The sequence below is a fragment of the Haliaeetus leucocephalus genome, unplaced genomic scaffold, assembly GCF_000737465.1.
Source record: "Haliaeetus leucocephalus isolate CR32 unplaced genomic scaffold, Haliaeetus_leucocephalus-4.0 Scaffold339, whole genome shotgun sequence".
Taxonomy (NCBI): Eukaryota; Metazoa; Chordata; class Aves; order Accipitriformes; family Accipitridae; genus Haliaeetus; species Haliaeetus leucocephalus.
Genome location: NW_010972775.1, coordinates 863240 through 885457, shown reverse-complemented (window position 1 = coordinate 885457; position 22218 = coordinate 863240). Strand labels below are relative to the sequence as shown.

The window sequence follows — 22218 nt, the reverse complement described above, 5'->3', positions numbered from 1 at the left end:
GTTAGAAAAGCACTTATGCAATTCAGGTCAGATTTGCTAACCAAAATATTCAGTCTCCTGAAAATCTGCTACGCGCAGAAAAAAGCAGAGGGTAGTAAGCATCGAACCGTGATTTTAGTGTGACTGCCTTTGCCAAGGGCTGCGCAGCCTTGCTCCATTCTTTCATTGTCTCAGATGTTCGTCATCCTTGAGTCTGTGCTGACTCAATTAGCTAACATAGAGAAGGTCCTTGGAGTGGAAGGAGAGTTGGGTTTGTGCCCTTTTGCTAAGTTCAGTAGAAGTCTAGTAAACACCAGCATTGTGCTGGGTGGAGAAAGGGGGAGAGGAGGGAACCTTTGCTCAGGGGCAGTGGAGGAGGCATATCTCTCCCTTCTGGTGGCATGAAGCCATTAAATATTTTTTTCATGTCATAAAGTGTCACTTCACCCTGACCTTCTTTGCCTGGGATGAATTTCTTGCTGATGAATACAAGACACTTGGCATGTTCATGAATATCCATCACAAGATGGTTATTTTGGACGATAAACTGCACTGTGTTAGTGGCTTAAGCTTTGGGAGAACATTTGATTTTCAGCATGGTAACGGTTAATTGGCAGAGACACAAGATAGAGAACCCTTGTGGAGCAGACCTTAATAAGGGGAAAAAAGTATTTCATTATGGCAAAGTGCTGAGCGATGTTTCATTAGCTTATGTACTAGCAGTGGTACTGTCTAATGCCTTTTTCAGACCATTATAAAGAGAAAAGGAATGGAGTTCCAGAGCCAAATGGCATAACATTACCTAAGATGTTAAAAAAAAAAAGCAAAAAAACAACCAAAGGAAAAGATCATAGTTGCAACTAGTCATAAGCATTTAACAGACTGAAAATATTAGAGGAGAAAATGTGGGAAGGAGACAAAATAATTAATAGTGTGAAGAAAGTGGAATGAAAATTCTCAGTCCTGAAGAATGAGGACAGGGACACTTACTGGAATAGAAAGCAAAACTGCTGGAAGCACCTACTTATATCAAACCCCATTAGCTTAGGAGACTCATTGTCACCACAGGTTATGAGCATCAGGAGCTTAGCAGGATTCCTTTGAAGACCTGATATGTTGATGAGTGTATGCAGAATTAACAGAAAAATATTAATAGAATAAAACTGAAACCCCACAAAGCTTTTAAGAGCAAAGCAAGTGCCTCTGCTTTAGGACGTGAGGGCAACCTGTCAGTGTAGAACTTAACCCCTTTTTTGTGGGATTAGGTTTCTCATTTTTCCCTTCAAAATGCAAGGAACAGCTGTGCTTGGTGACAGAATATGGATTAGATGAGACTAGTGGTTTTATTGGACTAACGTGCTGCATGTATTTCTTCATGGGATGCACCATCCTTCCTTTATTAGGAAGACTGAGTCCATTGACATTGGGTCTTTTTTTAACCTGTTTTCATGATTTTTTCACATTATAATATGATTATATGCCCTAACGTTCCCACAAAGTGGTGCATGGGAGATGATGCTGAGATCTGGCTGAACAGAGCTCGTCTCTATGAGGATCTCCCAGACCTGCACAACTTCATCATGGACAATGTACATCCGAACACCCAGGGAACCCAGCGCTTATGTGCAGAAGATGTTACGGTCACTCTTCTGCTCTGTGCCACCACGGAAATTCCTGTGTGTTAGCTGTGTTCATACTATTTACTTGGCACTAATGTGTGGGAAAAAAAGGAAGACATTCAGATTTCAAGATTTCTGAGCAAAGTCCAAAATAAGGACTTTAAGAAGGGAAATACTGATTTTCCATCGACTGCTCTGCCCGTAACCAACCTCCCCACTCCAGCTGCTCTTTCTGTCATCAAATCCATTCTTGTCTCTTTAAAGACTTGTTTTGATTACATCTGATTACTGAAAAGAAGCTTTAATTTCACAGAGTCCCTTTTGTTACTTAACAGTTGCTTGGAATATGGGATTTTTCTATATAATCCCAATCTGAATAAATTTAGATTGATTTCTTCTCAGCCTAAGGCTGTTTATCAATGCTTGATGGAGGAGGAGGTGTAGAAGCTCTGTGGCTGGACGGGGCTTTGCCTCTACAGCTGTAGCACCTGAGGTGTGACAAGAAACAATTTCTCTTTGAGGAAGCTTGCCAAAAAAAAAAAAAAAAAGCCTGTAGTGTAGATGATTATACACTGGCAGAACAAGTTTTTCTGTGATAGTGTCTTCTGCTTGGAAAGGGCCAACAGAAAGGCAGGGTTTGGATTATAAGAGCTCAAGTACTAATTTTGGCGATGCATTGGACTTCACAGTAGGAATGCTGGTACATTGTCCCTGTAAAGTCTTGAGCAAATTTCCCTAAATGCAGCCTACGGGTTCCTTCTCAGGTCAGGTCACACATCTATTTCTTGTGCTACTAAGTAACTTATTAATTTGTTTATGTACCAGTTTCACTGTGAAAACACAGACTGAATGGGATCTCAGTTCCTGCTGTTGGTAGAACAGACTCTGGATGAACACAGGTGGAGGAAAACACTTCTTTGTCTGAAAAAAGTGTTTGAAACCTTTGCCATCAGCAGATCCTACAAATTCAACTGCCTGGTGATTCTGTTCTTCTGCAGCTCTTTATGGTGGGCTCATGATTGCTCTGGTGAGCACCTTTCAGTAGGGGTGCTCTGAGTGTCTTCCCTCATCCTTTCTTCCATGGGGAGAAGTGAGAACCCCAGACTCATTTTCTGGAAGAGTTTTATTTCATGAAGAGAGGGTGGGTTTTTTTCTTTCTTTTCTCTTTTGATTTGTTACAGATGACATTTTCTAACCATGCTATCCAAATCAGAAGGCTGAAGGCTTTGACTGATGTCTTTTGAGGAAGATGATGCTTGTAACCGCATGACTCCACGGTTGAGACTTTGAGAAAATCGCTAGCAAGGTTTTTGTTGGTTTAGTGTGGTTTTGACTGTAACCTGGGTGCTTTTTTCTGAAAAACATGACCACACTGTATTGCAGATAGTCAGCTACAATATCACAATATTATAGACGGGGACTTGCAAAACAGCTCAAAAAATAAATAGCAGGCAGGCTTTAGTCTGTGATGGGGATGATGGGTGTCCTATCTGTCCTCTTCCAAGTCCTGCCTGCTGCCACCAGCTGAGAACAATAGGTGGGTCCTCGACACCCACGGAAGATGTTCTTGTTTCAGATTTTCCACTTTGTTTTCCTCATTTACAGCTGTCTAACGACAGGAGAATGAGTAAGGAGGGGGCAGGTTGCAGGAGCATGCTGACGCTTCCCGTGTTATTCCTCGGAAGTCGTGTTAGCACAGGAATGGCATGAGCCGTTTCATTGGGAATGCATGCGAGATAGGGAGCAGTGTAAGGATGAACACGTTAACCCCTGATGAAAAAAGTGCAATATTAAAAATGTTATTAATGATTTTTTTTTTAATAATTAATGATTAATGTTTTCTTATTTCCCAGAGTAGCAGGTAAGTTAGTAGCTCTGAAGGACTTTCTTTTCAACCTGATGACATATTGACACAGGAAGATTGTCTCAGTGGACAAACCCATTGATGTGACTTCTCTTGTTGTTGTTGGGATTTTTTGGGAAGGGTGTTGGCATGGTTTGGGAGACCCGCTAAAACTACCTGTGAGTAATACAGACTGGCAGGTTGGAGATGGACCTTTGTCCAAGGAGGGTGATTGTGAAGGTACTGGGAAATTGGTCCAAGGAAGGTGGCCATGGAAGGTACTGGGTGACTGGTCCTAGAGAAGGGAGAGCACAAGAAGAATTAAAAAAAAAAGGTGTTTGATATGTAAAGTTGAAAACTAGTACCAAAAAAATCTCTCTAAATCTGAGAACTTTATAACTGATACAGTGAAAAAATTCTGCAATGCCTTCTTGTTTCAGTTTGTATTGCAGAATGATTTTGGTATTGTATTGTAATGACATTCCATTCTATTTTTTCCTCATTGTAAAATCCACCCATAAGTTCTGGAAAACATCATTGACACTTGCATCTCTTGGATAAAATCCATTGGCAGGACACTCCCGGCTCCGGGGTGATAGTGGAAGGTTTCTGCCAGGATGTGGCAGCCAGCTGGGAAGGCAGGAACCAGCAGCTGTGGTAGTGCAAGGCTTAGGGAATTGGTTGGGTTTTGTTAGTTTTTTTTAAGTATGTAGTTTGCAGGTACATTTATAGAAGTGAAACATAAAAATGAGCCTTTGCAGGGCAGTTTATAGCATTTTTAAATGACCTTTTCCTTTTTTTTTTTTTTTTTGTAATTAGACTCATCTTGCATCTTTCACTCCTCTTCTTCCAGTGATGCTTTTACAGATATTTTTCCTTCTCCTTAATCAAACATAAAAATCATTAAAAAAACCCTTTTGCAGGCTGGAGTCAGCATGATGTATTAATGATTTGAGTTCTCTTAGGAAAAGCAAACACGAGAATGACAGGATTTTAATATGATGCTAAGATAAAATGTGAGTATGGAAAATTACATCATACTTATCCAGCCCGAGTATGATATAATACTCCTTGATGCCAAGATAGGGATTAAGCTAGAGTCTGATATCCTGCAAGAATACTTTCCTCTGGGTGTTAAGCCTCTGTTTAAAAAAAAAAAAAAGCTAAGCCTGCCTGTCTCAGCCTATGTCCCATGACCCAAAGGGGAACCACAAAAGCTGCTTAATCTATCTCCCGCCGCAGGACATGGCTGTGAATGTAAACCAGACGCACGATGTATTCGGTCATAAATAGAAAGCAAGCAGAACAGCAGGAAACCATAATTCTCCGTGTGCACACACGTGTGACTTGGGACCCACTGAATAGGCTGAACCTGATGTGAGATAAGAGTGAGACACTAAAACCTGCGTTTGGACAAAAAGATTTAGACCTTGCCTAATTCTAGCAACCTATAGTTTTTCATCTATTTTTTTCAAATCCAGAAATGTTCTCCCAACTTTGTGGTGAGCTGTAAAGAGGATGCGATGTGCTGGCAGGTTTTGTATGCGGTGCTACTATACTTCATCACCATCCTCCTGGTTTTCTACTCCTTCCCTAATTTAGCTCTGCTTCACAGCTACGTTTCTCTCTCTTCCTTAGATGTTATTCCATCTCGGAACAGGAGTGACAGACCCAACAAGCCATCCCTTGGCAGTTGTTCTGTCCATGCAACTACAAACCCAAGCTGAAACCCCCTTACGTAGTTTTTTTTTTTTTTTCCCAGCCCTCACAGCAGTAACAGTGTCAGAGATAAAAATTGGATTTTAATAGTATTTTAGTACATGCAGTAGCTACTTCTCTGGCACTAGCGTTCTTATTAATAGCTGGCACCCCTAAGCCCTATTCAAATAAAAGTGTATTTTAAGGCTGTTTTATTTCATCATGTAATTCATGATTGCTGCAGAGATCATCATCACCAAGATGCCTATGTGTGCTGTTTTCAGTTGACTGCATGTCCAAGACTTAGTGAGAATGGAGGACTGGCTTCTGTTCCTGTTCATTAGACCCCTTTATGAGATACAAATCAAGTGTATTAGGAGAGCTTGAATTGCTCTTGGTTTTGCTTGTTCTAATCTCAGATAAATCCTATCCCTAGTAGTAGTATAGCTCTTCACTCTGGCTAAGCATTGCTAATATATATTTTAAAAAAACCAAAAAGAGATAAATGTGGCTTTTCTTAGAATAGAAACTGATTTATTTCATCCTTTACTCATGCATGCAGTGTAATTTTGTTGAATAGATGCTTTGAGTCAAATAAGAAAACAAATAAATTTTTTTTCCTGTTTTTTTTTCCCCTATTTTTCCCCTATATTGCTCAAACCTGCGGTAGTGGTTGAAGGAGGGAGGCATCATCAGAAAATGCTAGGTAAATACCATGGGCAAAATTCAGTAGATATTAAAATGTGTTTTTTCCTCTGAGTCATCCTGGAATAAGACATTTGTGTTACAGTTAGTGCAAATGTAATTATGAAGCCGAATTTCACCTTAGAGAATAAATGGGGGAAAAATGGGAATGGCTAATAAAGATTTTAAAACAGATATCAAATGATAACAAAAATCAAATTCTGTGTATGATAATAGCTCACTAAATTTTTTTTTGGTAGGATATCAACAGGTTCCTGAGATTTAGCGCCAAATCCCTCTGAGCAGAAATGCCAATTGATTCATTGGGTAACGCACTGAAAATTTATTCCACATATTAAAAGAGAAAGAAATAAACAAAGCCCCGATAGAGCCACTAAAAATATACATAAAGATTTGATTTGTGGAGAGATTTCCTGAAGGGGAAGAATCCTAGTGCTGCTTTCCCCCCCCCCCGCCCCGAATATTTCATTGGAAGCACCTTTCATCCTTGTATAGAAATTATAGGAAGTCTATCAAAGGCCCTAAGGGAGAAGGGGATATTTCCTTTCTTCCTGTGTTCATATCTTATTTCCTGAAGAGAAGAGGAATCTCCGTTTCTGTTATACACAAGCAGAAAACGTGAAGTATTGTGCGGTGCCTGGCTTTACTTAAATAACTTAACTCCTGTCTTTGTGTTTTACATCAAGGCTTGCAAACTTCACACTCGGAAAGAAATGTTTCTTGCCATCCTGGAATTACTTTAATTGTTTTTTGTAAGTATTTGTTGATATGAGTCTGAAAGGAGAGCATGCATTGTTTGTTTTCTTCCTAGAGGGCAGGAAACACCCGCATATGTGTGTGTTCATGTACGTGTTATGGAAGAGCCGTTGGGTCACTAGGAGAGGAAAAAATCCATAGGTAGTTTCTATGACTGTATCGAGCTCATTCCTATTTTAACAAATAAATTTTTGGAGACTATTGCAAGTTCTTATTGGGAAGTTTACAAGGAGAGTTGCTTGTAAAGATTTTTTGGGGGGATGCGTGGGAGGTTTGCCTTCGTAGGGAACACAGGCACTGGCAATGGCTTTATCCAGTGGGAGCAAATGATGTTGATAATGTCCACCATGAGAAAAACAGACACACAGTCTCTAGGGGAAAAGCTGAAAAAATGGAGAAAGAAAGGACCGTGACCAACAAGGCAATAATTCGTCTTCTACACCAACAGCAAGGCAACAAGTTGTCGTTGTCTTCTAACGAGCCTTCTCTTCTAGATCCAGTGAATTTTCCAGAGTTGTGCCTGAGAAATAGCATTTAAACATCCCATTTTCAAGTACTCATAGCTTTTAGAAAATCTGGAGTGGGTACACTGACCTCGCTCCCACGGTCTACGTTGTCCTCTGGTGGAAAATTAGGATTTAACATCATTATGTTGACCAAAAATTGTTGAAGGTGTAATAATATCATGTTGACCAACTGAAGTGTTCAGCATGTCTTTATGGATGTTTCATAGATTTGCATAATGCTGAAGAAATAGGGTAAGGGTTGCATGTGCTGTCACAGTTAATAAACTATGGGGTTTTAATCCTCGTTAGGGCTTTAATTTGGTTTGGTGCTTACACTTACTCTCCAGTTCTACTTTTAAAGTCCATTTCTCATTAACTGAGTCTGTACTTGGGAAGTGGGGTCCAAAAACCCAGCTCTGGGCGCATGCAGCCTTCATAAGCTGCATTTTTTACAATAGTGACCCAAAATAGATTGCTGCTCTCCAATATGCATGTGTGAAAGGGCATTTTTTTCTGTGCAAAATAGTCTTTGGGTTTTTCTGCCACACTTTTCTAGAGAGGACCATGCAGTGCCTCCTATGCTTGGGAGGTAGTAGTGATGGAGTGGTGCTCAGCATCCTCCTGAGCAAGCTCAGTGGCTGTTAAAATGTAATACTAATTGCTTTTTTGATGAACTGGTCATAAGGGCTGCCGGTATACAAAAAAATCCATCACCCAGCCTTTCTGTTCTGTTTGTCCAGGATCATTCTGTCTTGTCCTTTGCATTAGCAGTGAAGGAAGATGGGCAGACCTCTCAACAAGCTAAGATGTTTAAAGTCTTTAGAGATCTGTAGCTGTCTCTTAAATACCACTTGGGAATCATTTCTTACCTGGAATTGATCAGTGCATCAATATAGTGCTCTTCCTAAGTGATAACAAAAGGGATGAGCTTTGCTTTGCTTCCGCCGCCTTCTAATTTTCTGAGTCTCTGTGTCAAGTGACACACTGCACAGAAACGGTTATTTATTTTATGCAGGCTTTTTTTGAACAAAATGTTAGTGGAAGTGTTTATGCTGGTTACAAGAGTCCTTCATGCTATGTTTTTGTTTGGGTCAAAAATGTTTAAAGTTGAATGTCAGAGGCCCATTGCTGTTCCACATCCAGTCTAGGGTTGGGTTGGTTTGGAGGAAGTAATTGCGGAGAAGATCTGGCTTTTGCATTTCAGTATTACTCTGGATCTCCCTGGAGTTAGTGGGATCTACACTGCAGAAAATGCTCATCTTGGCTGTGGAAGTCTTTGATTAAAAACACGTAGCTTCCACCAGCATCTTGATGGCTTTTTCTTCAGCAGAATCTGTTTGCCTTCTGCTACCTGGGATGTACAATCACTGGGATGTTGCTGCAATTATGCACAATAAACTGGTGCTCTTTGCCTTTCAAAGCCCTTCAGCATTTGTTTCCACCCATCCTCTCTTCTCCAGGCTTTATTTATTTCCCTTAGTCTGAAAAACTTATAAATTTTTGAGTTTTTGTTGTTGGAATTGAACTATTGCTTGCTCTTGCTCATGCTCATATATTAGGTTAGTCAACAAAGTAAGCACCGAATCCAATAAGGATTGCGGGCTGCACACTGGGGAGCTTCTTATCACAGCAGGTCATGCGAAAATGTCTGTAAAAGGCTGAGTGTCTGCCAGGAGGGCAGGTCACCACAGCAGCCTTCAGGGTCTGCGGCGGCACTGGAGGGTAAGACGGTAGAGTCAGCAGAATGAAGACCTGTCTCGTAGTACATGGGCATCTCTTCACTGTGCGCCTTGCAAAGTCATCTATTGGCTTTATGAGGAGATGAGAGTCCAAAAGCAGGGCGGAGCTTGGTGCCTCTTCTCTACTGGGCTGTGTCAAGTAGATGAAATCATGAGCTGTGTTTGGTAAGGGTCCCTTAACTTGAGCCTTCACTGAGCACCAAACCCATCCAGCCTTATAAATAAAAAGTGGACTGAGCTCAGCTTGGTTGTGACAGACCACCTCAATGGCAGCCTCTGCTCAATTCAAGATGGTTTTTTGGCATTGAAGGTTCCCTATTAGATTACATGCTGGTAGATAACTATGTCTTAAATGCTGATGTTGCCCCTACAACAGCCAGTGCCTTAACATATTGGGGGCAGGAAGGTGGAGATTTATCCTGGTTTTGGCTCCAGGACCAAGTCCAGAGTCTGGAAGATTTGTGACGTTGCAATGCCAACGTGGACTTTGCACAAATACAGGCCTGAGTTTTACTATTTCTGGCAGCCCTGCATCTCCAGGAAGGTCCAGGGAGACATGCAGGGGAAAGACCTGAGGTTTGAAAAGAAGAAGAAAGAAGTAAGAAGTAAGAAGAAAGTAAGAAGAAGTAAGAAGAAAGAAGTAAGAAGATTTTTTTTCTAATGAGTTTTTCAGAGCTGGTGCATCCAGTGCCTAAGCTGTACAGCAAAAGGGCCCATCTGCTTGTGAAGCACTACATTTGTGGCAGTCCATTTTTTTTCAGTATTTAAAGCCATAAAGTTCAAGTGGCAGCTTGTAGCATGAAATTGCTCCCTTAGATTTATTTTTAAAATAAAAAAAAAAAAAACAAACAAATTGTGGCAGGGTGACTAAAAAGTTGCTGGTTTAACCAGGGTTTTGGAAGTGAAAAGGATGCTTTAATCTTGGTTATCTATGTATAAGCTGTTGCGGTTTCTGAATATGTAGCAAGGTGAAAGAAACCATCATTCTGGCATTTGTTAAAAATATGATTTTTTTTCTTTCCTAAGAGCTATATCGGCTCTGGCTGTCCAGCCCCTTGCACAGGCTTTAACAGCAGCAACAGAAGCAGTGCAAAAAAAATTTATATTAAAATACCACCCTTCTACATCATCACATACAGCTTTTTTCTGGTTTTTGCTCTTCGTGAGTCATTGGTTCTGTGGGAAAAGATAGTATGGGGCTTTCTAATGCAAAGGCGGCATTGTTATAGCAAAGCAGCCTATAAAATTCAAGTTTCATAGATAATAATAATTAAAAAATACTGATTTTTAGAATTTGATTGCAACCAGCAGAACTATTTTAGAGGAAGGGAAGAAAATTTAAATTTTGTATGTTTTTGTTTAAAGCAGATATACTATTTAGTGTTAATGCCTCCTTCCTTTTTTTTTTTTTTTTTTTTTTTAAACTTTATTCCCAGCTTTTTCCTTTTTTAAGTTTGGTGGGGGGTTCTAACCCTTTTGCTTTCCCTGGATTATCTGTGTACCAGCAACTGTTTTGAATAATGCCAGCAGAAAAAGACCTTTACTCAGAGTTTCAAATCTCAGCTGAGTGCAGAACAGGAGGAGTAAGAAATCCTGACCCAGGGGTGGGGAGCGGTGGTGATGTTGTAGGGACGGCAGCAGACGGAAGATGTGCTTGTATGTGTTTAGAGAGTTTGTAATCTTAAGAATTAAGAATCTACTGAATGCTTACAAATGTGTTTTACAGAGCCTTTTAATTTGAGCAAATTTGGTTTTCTCAGATTATATCTTTTGCCGCCTCTAAAACACAGGCTGTCGCTGCTGAAACTGTAAGTCCTTGCTCCAAAACACTTCAAAGAGAGATTTTAATTCTTAAGTCTGTCTTCCCCTTGTTCCTTTTGGCAGAAGATGTTTCCAAAAGTATATCTATTTTTAAGGTGGCCTGAATCCAATGCCTATCATGAAAACTTTTGGGTCAACTAATTTGGCAATGCAATCTTATGAAGAAACCCAAATATCTTATATCAAGATCTTAGTAAAAGTAGGCCAACCTCAACAAGTGGCATTTCTAGCATATAATAAATAAAATATATATACTTGCTAGCCTGGTGAGCAGGAAACCTATTGATTAAAACCTTGTCTTCAGCTTATTTCCTGAATCACCGAGTTAAAGTGTGTTTGATCTATCTTGCTTTCGAATCAGCAATATTTTTGTGTGTGTGCAAGATGTTGCGCTCGCTTTGATCCCCAAGAGATTTGTTTTGGCGTCGTGGGAGCTATTTTTATTTTGCTTTGTGAGCGAAATAAAAATGGTTTGATGAGTGCCACAGTATTCCAGATCTGCCTAAATGTCACATAATGAGACTTGCAGAAGAGACAAGAAGCTGTAGGTGACTACCTGAAGGCAAGCCATATGTAATATATGCTATATATTTCAGAGAATATTCACATTTAATACATGTACGATAATAAATACAGGAATAAATAAATACCCCAATAAATACAGGAACAAATGTTTAAGCACTTATTTTAAATGCTCTGCTGCATGGGAGCGGATGTAAGCGCGTAGTGCGGTCCTTTCTTGAATAACAAGCCTGTAATTACAACAAGAATATCCTGAATATTGCACACCAGGTTGTGATGTGAACAGCAGGGACAGTTGGACAGGCTGAGCATCCTTTACCCTGCCATTCCTCCACAGCTTTACCCTGTTGAACAGAGAAAATAAGAGCAAGACTTATTGAAAGAGACAAACTGCTGTACACGTTTTCTTTTATTTATTTTTTTATTTTAAGGATTTTAGGGTCTAGTAGTGTTTTAAACCATCTGTATGGTGGCTTATGGCAATACAAGATGAATGGCTGAAATTAAAAATAAAAGTGGAAAAACTCTTTTCAAAGTGGACTATTCCAACAATTTGGGGGGAAATATGAAATCATACACTTGAAATTGCAGCAGCTCCTTAATTTGAAAAGAAATAATATTCCCAGAGGGTCCTCAGGCTAGGTAGTTTGATATCTATTTAGGATAGCGAGGGGCTTTATCTATAATGTAACATCATCCAGGATCTATTCTAAAGAATAAATACTTCATTGAAATGGGAGAAAAAAACCAAACAAAAACTTGAGTCATATAAAATAGATCAATGTTTTTGCTGGTATTTTATAAATGGATGTTGCATGAAGGCAAAGTACTGTCTTAACTCTTCAAGCCAATTAAAAATATCTCATTTTAGAAAACTGCTGCTGGTTTGGGTACCACGGACGTTGGGTACCGTGGACTTCATTCCCAGCACTGGTGGAGGTCACTCCCCATGAAGCAGGTCCATCACAGCGCGGGGAGTTGAGCTTGGAGAGCCCATTTTGGTGGGACCTCATAGTACTTAGCAGCACTGGAGGAAACTTGGGTGTCTGAAACCAGATTTCTTTGCTGTGTGCACTGTGGAAATCCTGCCCGGAGGAGACTGCATATACCATGAGGCAAAGTGAGCATCCCAGTTTTGGCCCAACTGCATTTCATCATGTGGGGAGAAGTGCTGTTTACACCACCTCAAGTCCACTACAGCGGTGCATCTGTCGAGGAATTATCTGGATTTGTCGGTACAACAGAGAGAAGAAATTGGCTTATAAGGAGACAGCAAATTTGCAAATGAGATCCATGTGTATGTGTGCTGCACCCCCTCTATATTCTCTATATGTTGCTTTGCCAGGAGTTTCCTACCAGCCCTTATGATATGGCTGTCGCTTCTAAAAATAACTATTGAAGAATTTGAGATCTGGGCTGTTGATTACGGTTTTGGGTCCCAAGCGTAGCAAGGAAAGCAGCTCTCTGTTGGCTTCCCAGCTTGCTATGTAGCCAAGCTCCTCTTGGGAAGAAGGGCAATGGCTTATAGCCCACCCTGCACATCCCTGGAGGAAACTGGGCAATGCTGGGGTGGTGCAGGCTTAATGATATCCTCATCTATTTTAGAAAAAAAGAGGAAAATTCAGCAGTGAAGTCCTGCACATCCACTAGAGTCTCTAATAAAAGGGGGAAAGAAAAGTACTGCAATATAAACCCATATATGACTGTATAGAAGAAACGGTGCTGTTATTTGTTGGCTTTAAATAGAAATGGGGTTTTTTTGATTGCACACCTTTGTGTTGGAGGCGTTAATTGGGCTGATTTATGCTAGGACAAAGCATTACGGCAGCAAGAAACATCCCCGGGTCTGGGCCTTCGTCTTTCCCCGGAGACTTGATTTTTCTCATGTGATAGTGGCACTGATTGTTCTCCAGCTTTATCCAATCAAATAAGCTGAGATGGAGCATGGTGTTAGAGAATTAGTCTTGAAATTTTCTATTAATCACTGAAATATTCCCTGATATTTGGGGAAATGTAAAAAATAAAAACAGCAAAAAAAACCCCAAACAACCCACGTTGCTTGTAATAAAACCAGCAACTCCCTCCTCCCCAAACCCTTTTCTTCAGTAAAGGGAAGAAAAAACAGTTGCTAGAAACTAGAGCTGTTTGTATTTCTAAATGCCAGCCGCTTTCCAACACTTGTTGTAACTCAGACATTCAAGAGCTCACGGTCTGTCTTTAAAAGCTCTGTTTTGGTCTGTGCTACAACAAATCCTTTCGGTCCTGTTGCTCATATATTTTCATCATACGCTTGTTTTCAGTTTGTAACAATGCTTTTTTGGGGGCAAGTGAGTAATTCCTTGTTAATTGTTGCAATATTTTGTAATTATCCTTGTAATGTGGCTTATCTGACAGCAATTTATTGCCATCGAGCAATGGTTAGCAGCGTACGGAGGCTTATGTAGACTGTGAGCTTGTAAGCATCCTCAGTTATGGACCGTGTTACTGCCTTCTCCTGTTCCAACTCAAGAGGGAGAGTTGGCAAGGCTACGTACGGGATTAATTGCACGTTAAGAGCAAAATGTTGGCAGAACAGTATGTGATTATAGTAAAAGATGCTATCACAAAAAATTCAAGGAAAAAGAGGTGGGAACAAGTTAATAGAAGATAAATGATGCTACGTGAGCTTTATTCTTTTGCTTGGGATCAGTGAAATAAGGCCACTCAGTTGATGTACCTTGAAGGGAGGGTTGGTGAGAAGGATTTCAAGGCAATGTGTGACAGGCCACCAATTTGTTGTAGTTCAAGGTTTTACTAAAATACTTAGGCGTGAACCTTCTGTTTCCTTGTTTATTCTTCTACAGTGGCTAAAATGAACCGACATTTAACAGTCACAGCTGTTATCATGAGATTTTAGGTGATTAGTATGTACTAAAGCATTGCAACCCAACTCAACGTAATAATTTAAACCAGGGAAGAATCACAAGCAGCAAGAACCAAGATAGCCCTTAAATATGAATTACTGCTTTATGGTTATGTATGTACGTGCCTGTCCCAAAGCATGCATGTTTGAGAAAGTGCAGCCCAGGTACCCTCCTTTGATTTTGGGTTTCATCACTGTTGGTCAAACAATCTCTTTGCATCGTGGCTGAGAACACTGCGGTGGGGATGGCCCTGCTTCAGAGGTATTATTCCTCTTTCTAGGAGAGCTGTTAGAGGAGCAGTGAATCTGCCTGCTATGATTTGTAGCTCCAGTTGGCAGTACCTGGAAAACATCAAGTTTTCAGTAACGCTTACAGATTTACTATAGGGGTTTTAGCCTCTGCTTTTGTAACCCTTCTGCTGGTACCAGACGCTGCCTGCCCCAGCGTGTGCTTTCACATCACTTGCTATCATTGCTATGCAACGTCCACCCTCCTCTTTCTTTCTCTCTGAATAAACTCTTCAAGGATCTTGATGAAGTTAATTTTTTTTTGTAGGTTTTTTAATATATGTATTTTCATTTCTTTTCCTTTCAATGCCAGTGATGGGATTTGTGGTGTGATCTCGTGCATCATCTGCTTGAATGCACAAAAGGAAACCAAGCCAAAGTCAGGGGGCACATCTCATGGCCCTGGGATTGCAACCAACTCCCGATGGCGTCAGGACCGATGGCGTACACGGCATAAATTAAAATAGTAGACAAAAGCTTTGGCAAGGGAGAAATATGAACGTTGGACGTGGAAGCTTGAGAAGCAAAACACGTTTTAGCGCAGAGCAGGAATTGTTTCCAATCACCTTTTCTCTTTTCTCTTTCAGGCTGTGACCGTACGAAACTCCATGGCTAAATCGTTGTATAGCGCCTTGTTCGACTGGATAGTGTTCAGAATTAACCATGCACTCCTCAACTCAAAGGACATGGAGGAAAGCACCAAGGTAGTGTCTTGCCAGCTCTTTTGGCTATGCTCTTGTGTTTTTAAAATAAGTAACTACAGGATAAAACATTACCCAAGCTCCTAACAGCACATTGCTTAACATAAGGTTAATTTTTCCTTGGTTAATATTTCAGACTGAGTACATTGTTATTTTAAGTGGCATTTGCTGAGCCGGGAGGGGTGAAGCACCTCGAATAATATATCCTCAAAGTGACTGGGGAAGAGGTTTTGTTGTAACCACAAAAGCCTGTTCCCCCACCTCCTCCAGGAGCAATGCCAAATAAATTTTCTCCTTGTATGTAAAACTATAGGACCATATATAATTGAGGGGGGAAAAAGGAAATCTTGCTAACGTGAGGTGTTTTGATGAAGTTGCTCCATAAAAATAATTAGAAAAGGTGAACAAGCTGTGGTGTCGGTAGGTACTGAGATAGCACATCTATAACGAGCAGAAAAGTGATATTACGGGGAAAAAAGATTATAATGGGAAGAGCAAAGCCGGCGCAGTGCCAAACTGTGTTCCTGAAGAACTGATAGAAGGGATGACATGATGTTTCCTGCGATAGCAAGGTCTGGGTGCTGCAATCCAGGCCATACTCTCCAAAACCTCTTGTGTATTCATCCACACTCATCGCGGCAGGGGAACGCTGACCCCAAAAAGCACGGCTGTACAGATGCATCCATGCATGCATGTGCTTGCAGCTCGACAGCTACCCTTGGCTTGGAAATTTTGGGCATGGGCCAGCAGCGTGTGTTTTTTGCGGGGGGGGGATGTATATCTAAGCTGAAGCCGCTGTTTTGCTAAGTGCTAACATTACCTTTGAATTATGCCATAGGACCAGAGTTGCAGAGGCTTACAGTGTAGCCAGTCCTTTATTTAACTCCACAGACATGCTTGCAGAGTGTAATTATAGACTGGAAATAAACACATGCGTAGAAAACTTGGTAATATGCTTTTCTGACAAGAAAGGTTGCTCAAGTGGGTCACATCCAGCGTGTCTTCTGACTGCACATGCTTCCTCTCGCTCTGTTTAATATTTCACCAAAAATGTTGTGTTCTCTCCTGATTTTTTTTTCCAAGTCATCAAAAGTTTTGTCTGGGCTGTCAGGAAAAAGACCCACTGCTTGTGTATTTGGTGAAGCAAAGAAGGTGGATTTGTTTTGATAAGGAAATGCATCTCAAATACTAAATAATTTTTTTTTTAATGATCCAGTGATTTTTTTTTTTTTTCTAAATATCTGTTCCATAATATTTAAATACAAAATCAGACTAGGACACTATTGCTTGCTTAGTCAGCATGTCTGTAATAGCAGGGCACAACCATAGGTGTTTATGGGCCATTAAACTTTGGTTCCCAACCTCAAATCTCAGCAGGTAAGAGCCAGAGCAACCCAAATTCATGCTGTTTTCCAGCATCGCTGCTGCATGTTAACCCTCTGCTTCCTCCAGCCAAGACTCCTGTGCAGCGTAACCATCTTCCCCTTGCCCGTCTCCCTATATCATCTCACAAATTCCCAATTCCCAGTTTTCTGAGCCTTTCCTCCCCCTCCCCAAAATCGCACAGTGTAGCAATAAGATCCAGGTCAAGCAGCAAGCGCTGCACCGTGTTGCCCTTGCGCAAGAGGAGATCCGCCTATGCTGGCAAATGCCCAGGACCTGGAGCTGCAGGAACATGCAGGAACGTGCAGGCTCGTACCAGTGGCGAGATCCAGGAAGGCAGTCCTGGGCTGTATGCGGGCCAGGTTTTCTGAAACAGGAAGGTAGTGCACAAAATACCAAGAAATATATACTTCTAGAGAGAGGAGTGTAATTAGGTTTATTTTCAGAGTCCTCTGTGAACATTGATTGATTTTCACAAGTCCCCCAGAAATCATGAAAATGCATGAATCCTGCCTGTTTTATAGGTAGAGAGGTTAAGGAAGAGAGTTTACGTGCATTGCACAGAGCTGCTTCGTTAAACATTGACTAGCCAATTTTCTCTCAAATTGTTCTACAGCATCACCTCCTCACCCCTTTTTTTAGCCCCCGACTTGGTTCCTTCTAGCAGAGAGGGAGGAGAAGTGCCTGCCTGGACCGGGCAGGGCTGGGAATAGCTGCTCCTTTGCCCTCAAGGAATAACGTTACTGCCAGCAAGTGGCCGAGGGCATCCTGGGCTCTGCGGCTGCTGCTGAGACACCAACCAGCAATTACCACCCTTCTCTGCCCTGGAGGAACAGAGCTGATGCCGATTAATTTGGTTTTTCCTACCACTTCACAATCCTCTTGAAATCCTTTTCAGTTCATGCCTGGAGAAACCCCAGATGAGGATATAGGTTCTTCTTAACCTCCCATATGTGGTCTTGAGGTTGGGCAACACCAACTGGAAGATGGGCTGGGAGCAGGGGCATCTGTGGACCCTGGGAATAGGTCCTGGCTGCAAAGCAAGATCTCAGCACTTGGATGACATCAACTTGCTGGTATCTATCAGCTCCCTCAAAAAATCTCCTAAACACACTGAGTCTCTGATTTATGAAAGAAAAATACAGTCTTGCACCTCACTGCAAAAGGTTGCTGACTCCTGAGTTTGCAGTGGGTGAGCAATATGCGACTCCCCCTGGAGCAAATGTCCTGACTTAATCCCAGTCCACACTTGCCACCAATATTTCTCTGACTTTTAAGATACATTTTGAAATAATCCCACAGGTTATGAAGGTTCAGAAGGTTGTCAGATGATGGGTTTTTGGCAGAGGGCTTTTTTATATGACAGTCATGTTATGCAGAGGTAAAATAAGACTCAAAACCATCTGAATTCAGAGCATATATGGGAAGAGAACTGCATTTGAAGTTGATGAGAAAAATGAATATGAAAGTATTTGCCTGGTTGTGGTAGCTCAGGGTTTTGACATGAAGGCTGGAGGTTGCAGAAGACAACATATACTTATGGATGGATGTATGGCACACACATGAACTTCGGGTTTGCTCTCCGCTCTGTGTCCTGTGGAAACATGTGCAGCCATCTCTGCATCCGATGAAGTCCTTTTGCTGGGGCAAAGCAGCATTGCCCCAGCCACCTGGGACAACCGCGCTCACCAAAACTGATGCTCAACCAAACCGGTGGTGGATATAATATTCATCGGTACAGACGGTATTTGGCAAGGAGGCTGTTTATAGCTAGTTAGGCCTATTTAATCGCTGGTGGACTAGCTGGTTTGGCGATAGGTGGGAAGAAGATCTAGATCCTAACAAAGTCCAAACCCCAGGAGAACCTGTAACAATGGGAATGGACACAATTTTCATATCCCAATATGTGTGTTTATTTGTTGTCGGCAGTAAGGAGAAGATCAAAAGATGAAGCTGGGTAAAAAAAATAAGCACCCGGCTGTTGTTCTTCCACTGTTTTTCAAGCAAGCATTTGAAAGATGTAAATCAGACCTTTGATATCCAAATTTAGTTAAACATACAGTGAATTATTTTGGGAAAACACAGTGGGATTTGGCTTATCTTGCTTGCTGACAGGATTTGTAGCATATTATTTCTGAACCAAGTTGTGAGTAAGTTATTTGATACAGCTTGTTTTATGCTCATAGCAGTGCTGCTGTGTATCAGTTTCACTCTGACTCCGTTTTCCTCGGTCTTCTCTCTTTCGCTTTTAGCTTCTTTTATGTTCTGATGATCCCCTACAAACTGAAATTTGACCTTTATTAATGAGGTCAGAGACTTTTCCTCCTCTTGAGAACTAGATTACTAAACCTCATAGAGTCTCTTATTTAATTCCCCTTCCATAAATTAGGTTAAGAATTGTTAGAAGTCCGTCTCGTTGCTTAAAATGATGATGTAGTGTAGGTCGCGGTGGGCCAAAAGGCATTTCTTCCAATGTTTTTTTTTTAAGCTTTTCCCATTTGGTTCTTGTGAAGTGTCTTAATTTCTTCCTAAATAACCCTGCTGCTGTTTTCAGATGAGGTGCTGCGTATGTGGTGATGATGGTGAATGCGAATTCATGGGCATGAAAAAAGTTCATTTAAATTAATGGCCATGAAGAAAATTCATTTAAACTTAATCTAGTTAATTCTTGGCTATCAGACCTGAAGCAGAGGAAGAATTGCTGAATACGCAACATGTTTAATGCACATCTGTTCATTATTTTTAGGTCCCAACTTCCAAAGGTGTAGCAAATCACTGCCTCTCACTTTATATAACAGGTCATTGTGTATATTGTGGTGATGTAGATTGGAGTAGTCCTTTTAGATTTAGTGGTGGTGCTTTTTGGGGTTGGTTTGTGGGGGTTTTTTATAGTATTGGCATTGGCATATTGTAAAAAAGTAATTTAAAAAAATTTTAAAACAGATAAAAAATTTAATAATAATAATAATAAAAAAATCCCCCCCCCCCCGAATTTGAAGCAGACCTATTTGTGATTGCCAAAATATACCTCCGTGATGCAATGACATCACCAATGTGCATTTGGGGTGACATAAATCAGCTCCAACGATCGCTATTTATTGGTGGTTTGGGAATTGGAGAGCACGTAGCTTCGAGACGATCGTTTGCCAAAAGCCCTTAAAACTCATGCTTGGTGTTTAAATGTCATAGCTGTGACATTTTTAGAAAAGCATGAGGTCACTTTTTATCATCACAACCAGAAAGTGTTTACTAACCCAGGGTTCGCCCAAATTTTAAAAATCCTTGTAGATGTACACTTTTAATTATAGGAATTTTGCTATAGATTTGATATACAAAGTAATACAGTCATCTGCTGCAGGCTTGTCCGTGTTGCATACTTGTTAATTGTAAATGTTAGTTTTGATAAAGGAACACCATTAACACATAAACTAGACTTGCCTAGTATAGGTCTAAATTATATTACATCTTTGTATGATTTCCTTATGGCGCTCATTCAAAGTATGAATTTGAAACTGAAGAATTAGAAGATTTGTAAATGTAAAATTCCTTTGAGTATTTTCTTTAAATATTGTACTGCAAACTTAATCTTAAAAACAGCCAGATTATATGCTTTTGTCAGGCAGTTCAACAAAATAATTACATTTATGCATATCTCAATAGAAGTAATTTTTTTCCCTTTGCTATAAGGAATGACTCTGTACTGGTAGATTTGTGCTGCATTGTAATGGAAAAAGTGATATAACTCTTTTGGGTAGATAGCATGAGATTTTTTGGCCAGAAAGCGGAAAAATAGCCATAAATTCCCAATTTCTCATTTTTAAAAGTTTTACCACCTTACATGCTTTAGCCTCTTTCTTTTGGACACTCTGCAATGCTGCCTCCTGCAATAGAGGGCAAACAACCTGATTCACCACAGTGCTTTGCCCTAATTTCTCTGACTTGAAACTCTGCAAAAAATCCCACATCTTAAAATTTGTATTCTGGAGGTGTATGGGAGTTATCCACATAGTCAGTGATGGGAGAAAAATGGTGGTTTTCCCTGTGTAACAACCATGGCAGAATTAGCCATCCTTATGTTGTATGTGCGGTTTGATACCTGCAGGGATTTTGTAAAATACAGATTTTTTTTTTAATTATTATTTTTTTTAGTTCTGTGCATTTTACCTGTCTGAGCTTAATTTTGGGTGTCAGAAAAAAATTATTAAAAAATAACTTCAAAATATAATATTTTTAATAGGATTCTTTTGTACCTGAAATAGCCATTTTTTTCTATAGATAACTCTTCTATTTTGCTTTATAAATGTGTTTACACGCACATATTAAAATATATTTTGTAGCAGTTTTAACACAGTAAATGAACCAGCACTGAAAAAAAGGGGGAGGTTTTTTTATGCTCAGCTATATCATATTATTATGTTTGTGAGAGCTTGAAAACCTTATTCAGTTTAAAGCGTTCACTCGTGGCAGGGGCTTAACTATTTCCACAAAGCATCAGTGCGGCACATGTGAAAGCTAGTGTCGGTAATTCCATAAGGATTCTGGAAGTGTGAGCATTTTATCTTCTAAGTCTTGTTTTTATGCAGTGCAATAGGGACTCTTATCTAGGGTAATTTTAGGGAGCTCTTGTGGATTGTAGGGAGAAGCTGGCACAGTGGTGGTGTGGTTGGGGCTTACACAAGGGCGATGCAAATGGAGCATCAGTGTCGTGGATAAGAAAAAGTCACTTTGTCCTGTTTCCATCATCGCTTTTTGCATGTATAACATAGATAAAATATGGGCTGCTAATTATACAAATTGTTTAAGAAGAATTCTTACTGAAATCTGTTTAAAAAAAGATGAAGCTGAAGATTACTGCTTGTTAGGCTGTTGTTTAATGAATGTATCTGTGAACAAAAGGGTTGCCACGTTCATTTGGACAAGCAGAAGGATGCTTGACCGCCAGGAAGCAGTGAATGAGAGTGAATCCCTCTGCCAGGCTCAGTCCTTGGTCTGGTGGCTTCCCAATTTCCGTCTGCTGGTCAAATAGCTGTTTCTCATGGGTGTTTTGCCAAGTGATACGAACTTCTGGGAAGCTGGCCGAGGACCTTCAGTAGTCATCCTTGTCATGGCATGGGTGGGGGTGAGGAGGTAGCGTCTGCCTGGCCCTGGAATAGGGAGAAGAGCCTGGACGAAGGATAAAGTAGCCAAAGACCTCTTGGGAAAATGGGTTAGAGTCTTATCGTTGTGCTTATATGCTTTTTTTATTGTGTTTTCACTTGTTCTGATAGCCAAAGTCTGTATCATACAAAGCTTCAACTCACAAGCCGGGTGGCTGCTCTGCCCACGGCAGCTGTGTCTGTTCCAGCCGTAGGTGGTTCCCTGGTCAGGAGTCGAGCACAGAAGGAATATTTTCCTCCCACATTATGTGATCAGTTGAAAACAGATGAACTGCAGCTTAGAGAGACATGTGGATATTCTCGTTTATATTTCTGGCAGGGGATTTAGGCTAGTCTTAGGAAGGTAGTCTTATGAAATCCAGAGTGTAGATAAGACCAATAAAATTGAAACCAGGGTATGTGGCAGCTGTCAGGTTCTTCTGAGGTGGAGAGGACGGGGTGTTTCTCCTCCCTGCTTGAGGTTTGGTTCATTTGACCAGTGCTAATGCTTTTGCTTCTCTTAATATTTTTATTTAATTAATTGTAATGTATGAACAGAGCCTGTGTATAAGTGAGATGGCTTTGGTTAGACCCCAGAGTGTGGTTTGCTAACATACTGCT

General features: G+C 40.6%; 1 protein-coding gene across 1 annotated transcript in view; it reads left to right on the top strand.

Annotated features, from left to right (window-relative positions):
* MYO9A (myosin IXA) overlaps positions 1-22218 on the top strand; it is a 153589-nt gene that overhangs the window by 61088 nt on the left and 70283 nt on the right. The window contains 1 exon segment of the mRNA XM_010571563.1: positions 14966-15082. Coding sequence (XP_010569865.1) covers positions 14966-15082 — 117 coding nt within the window.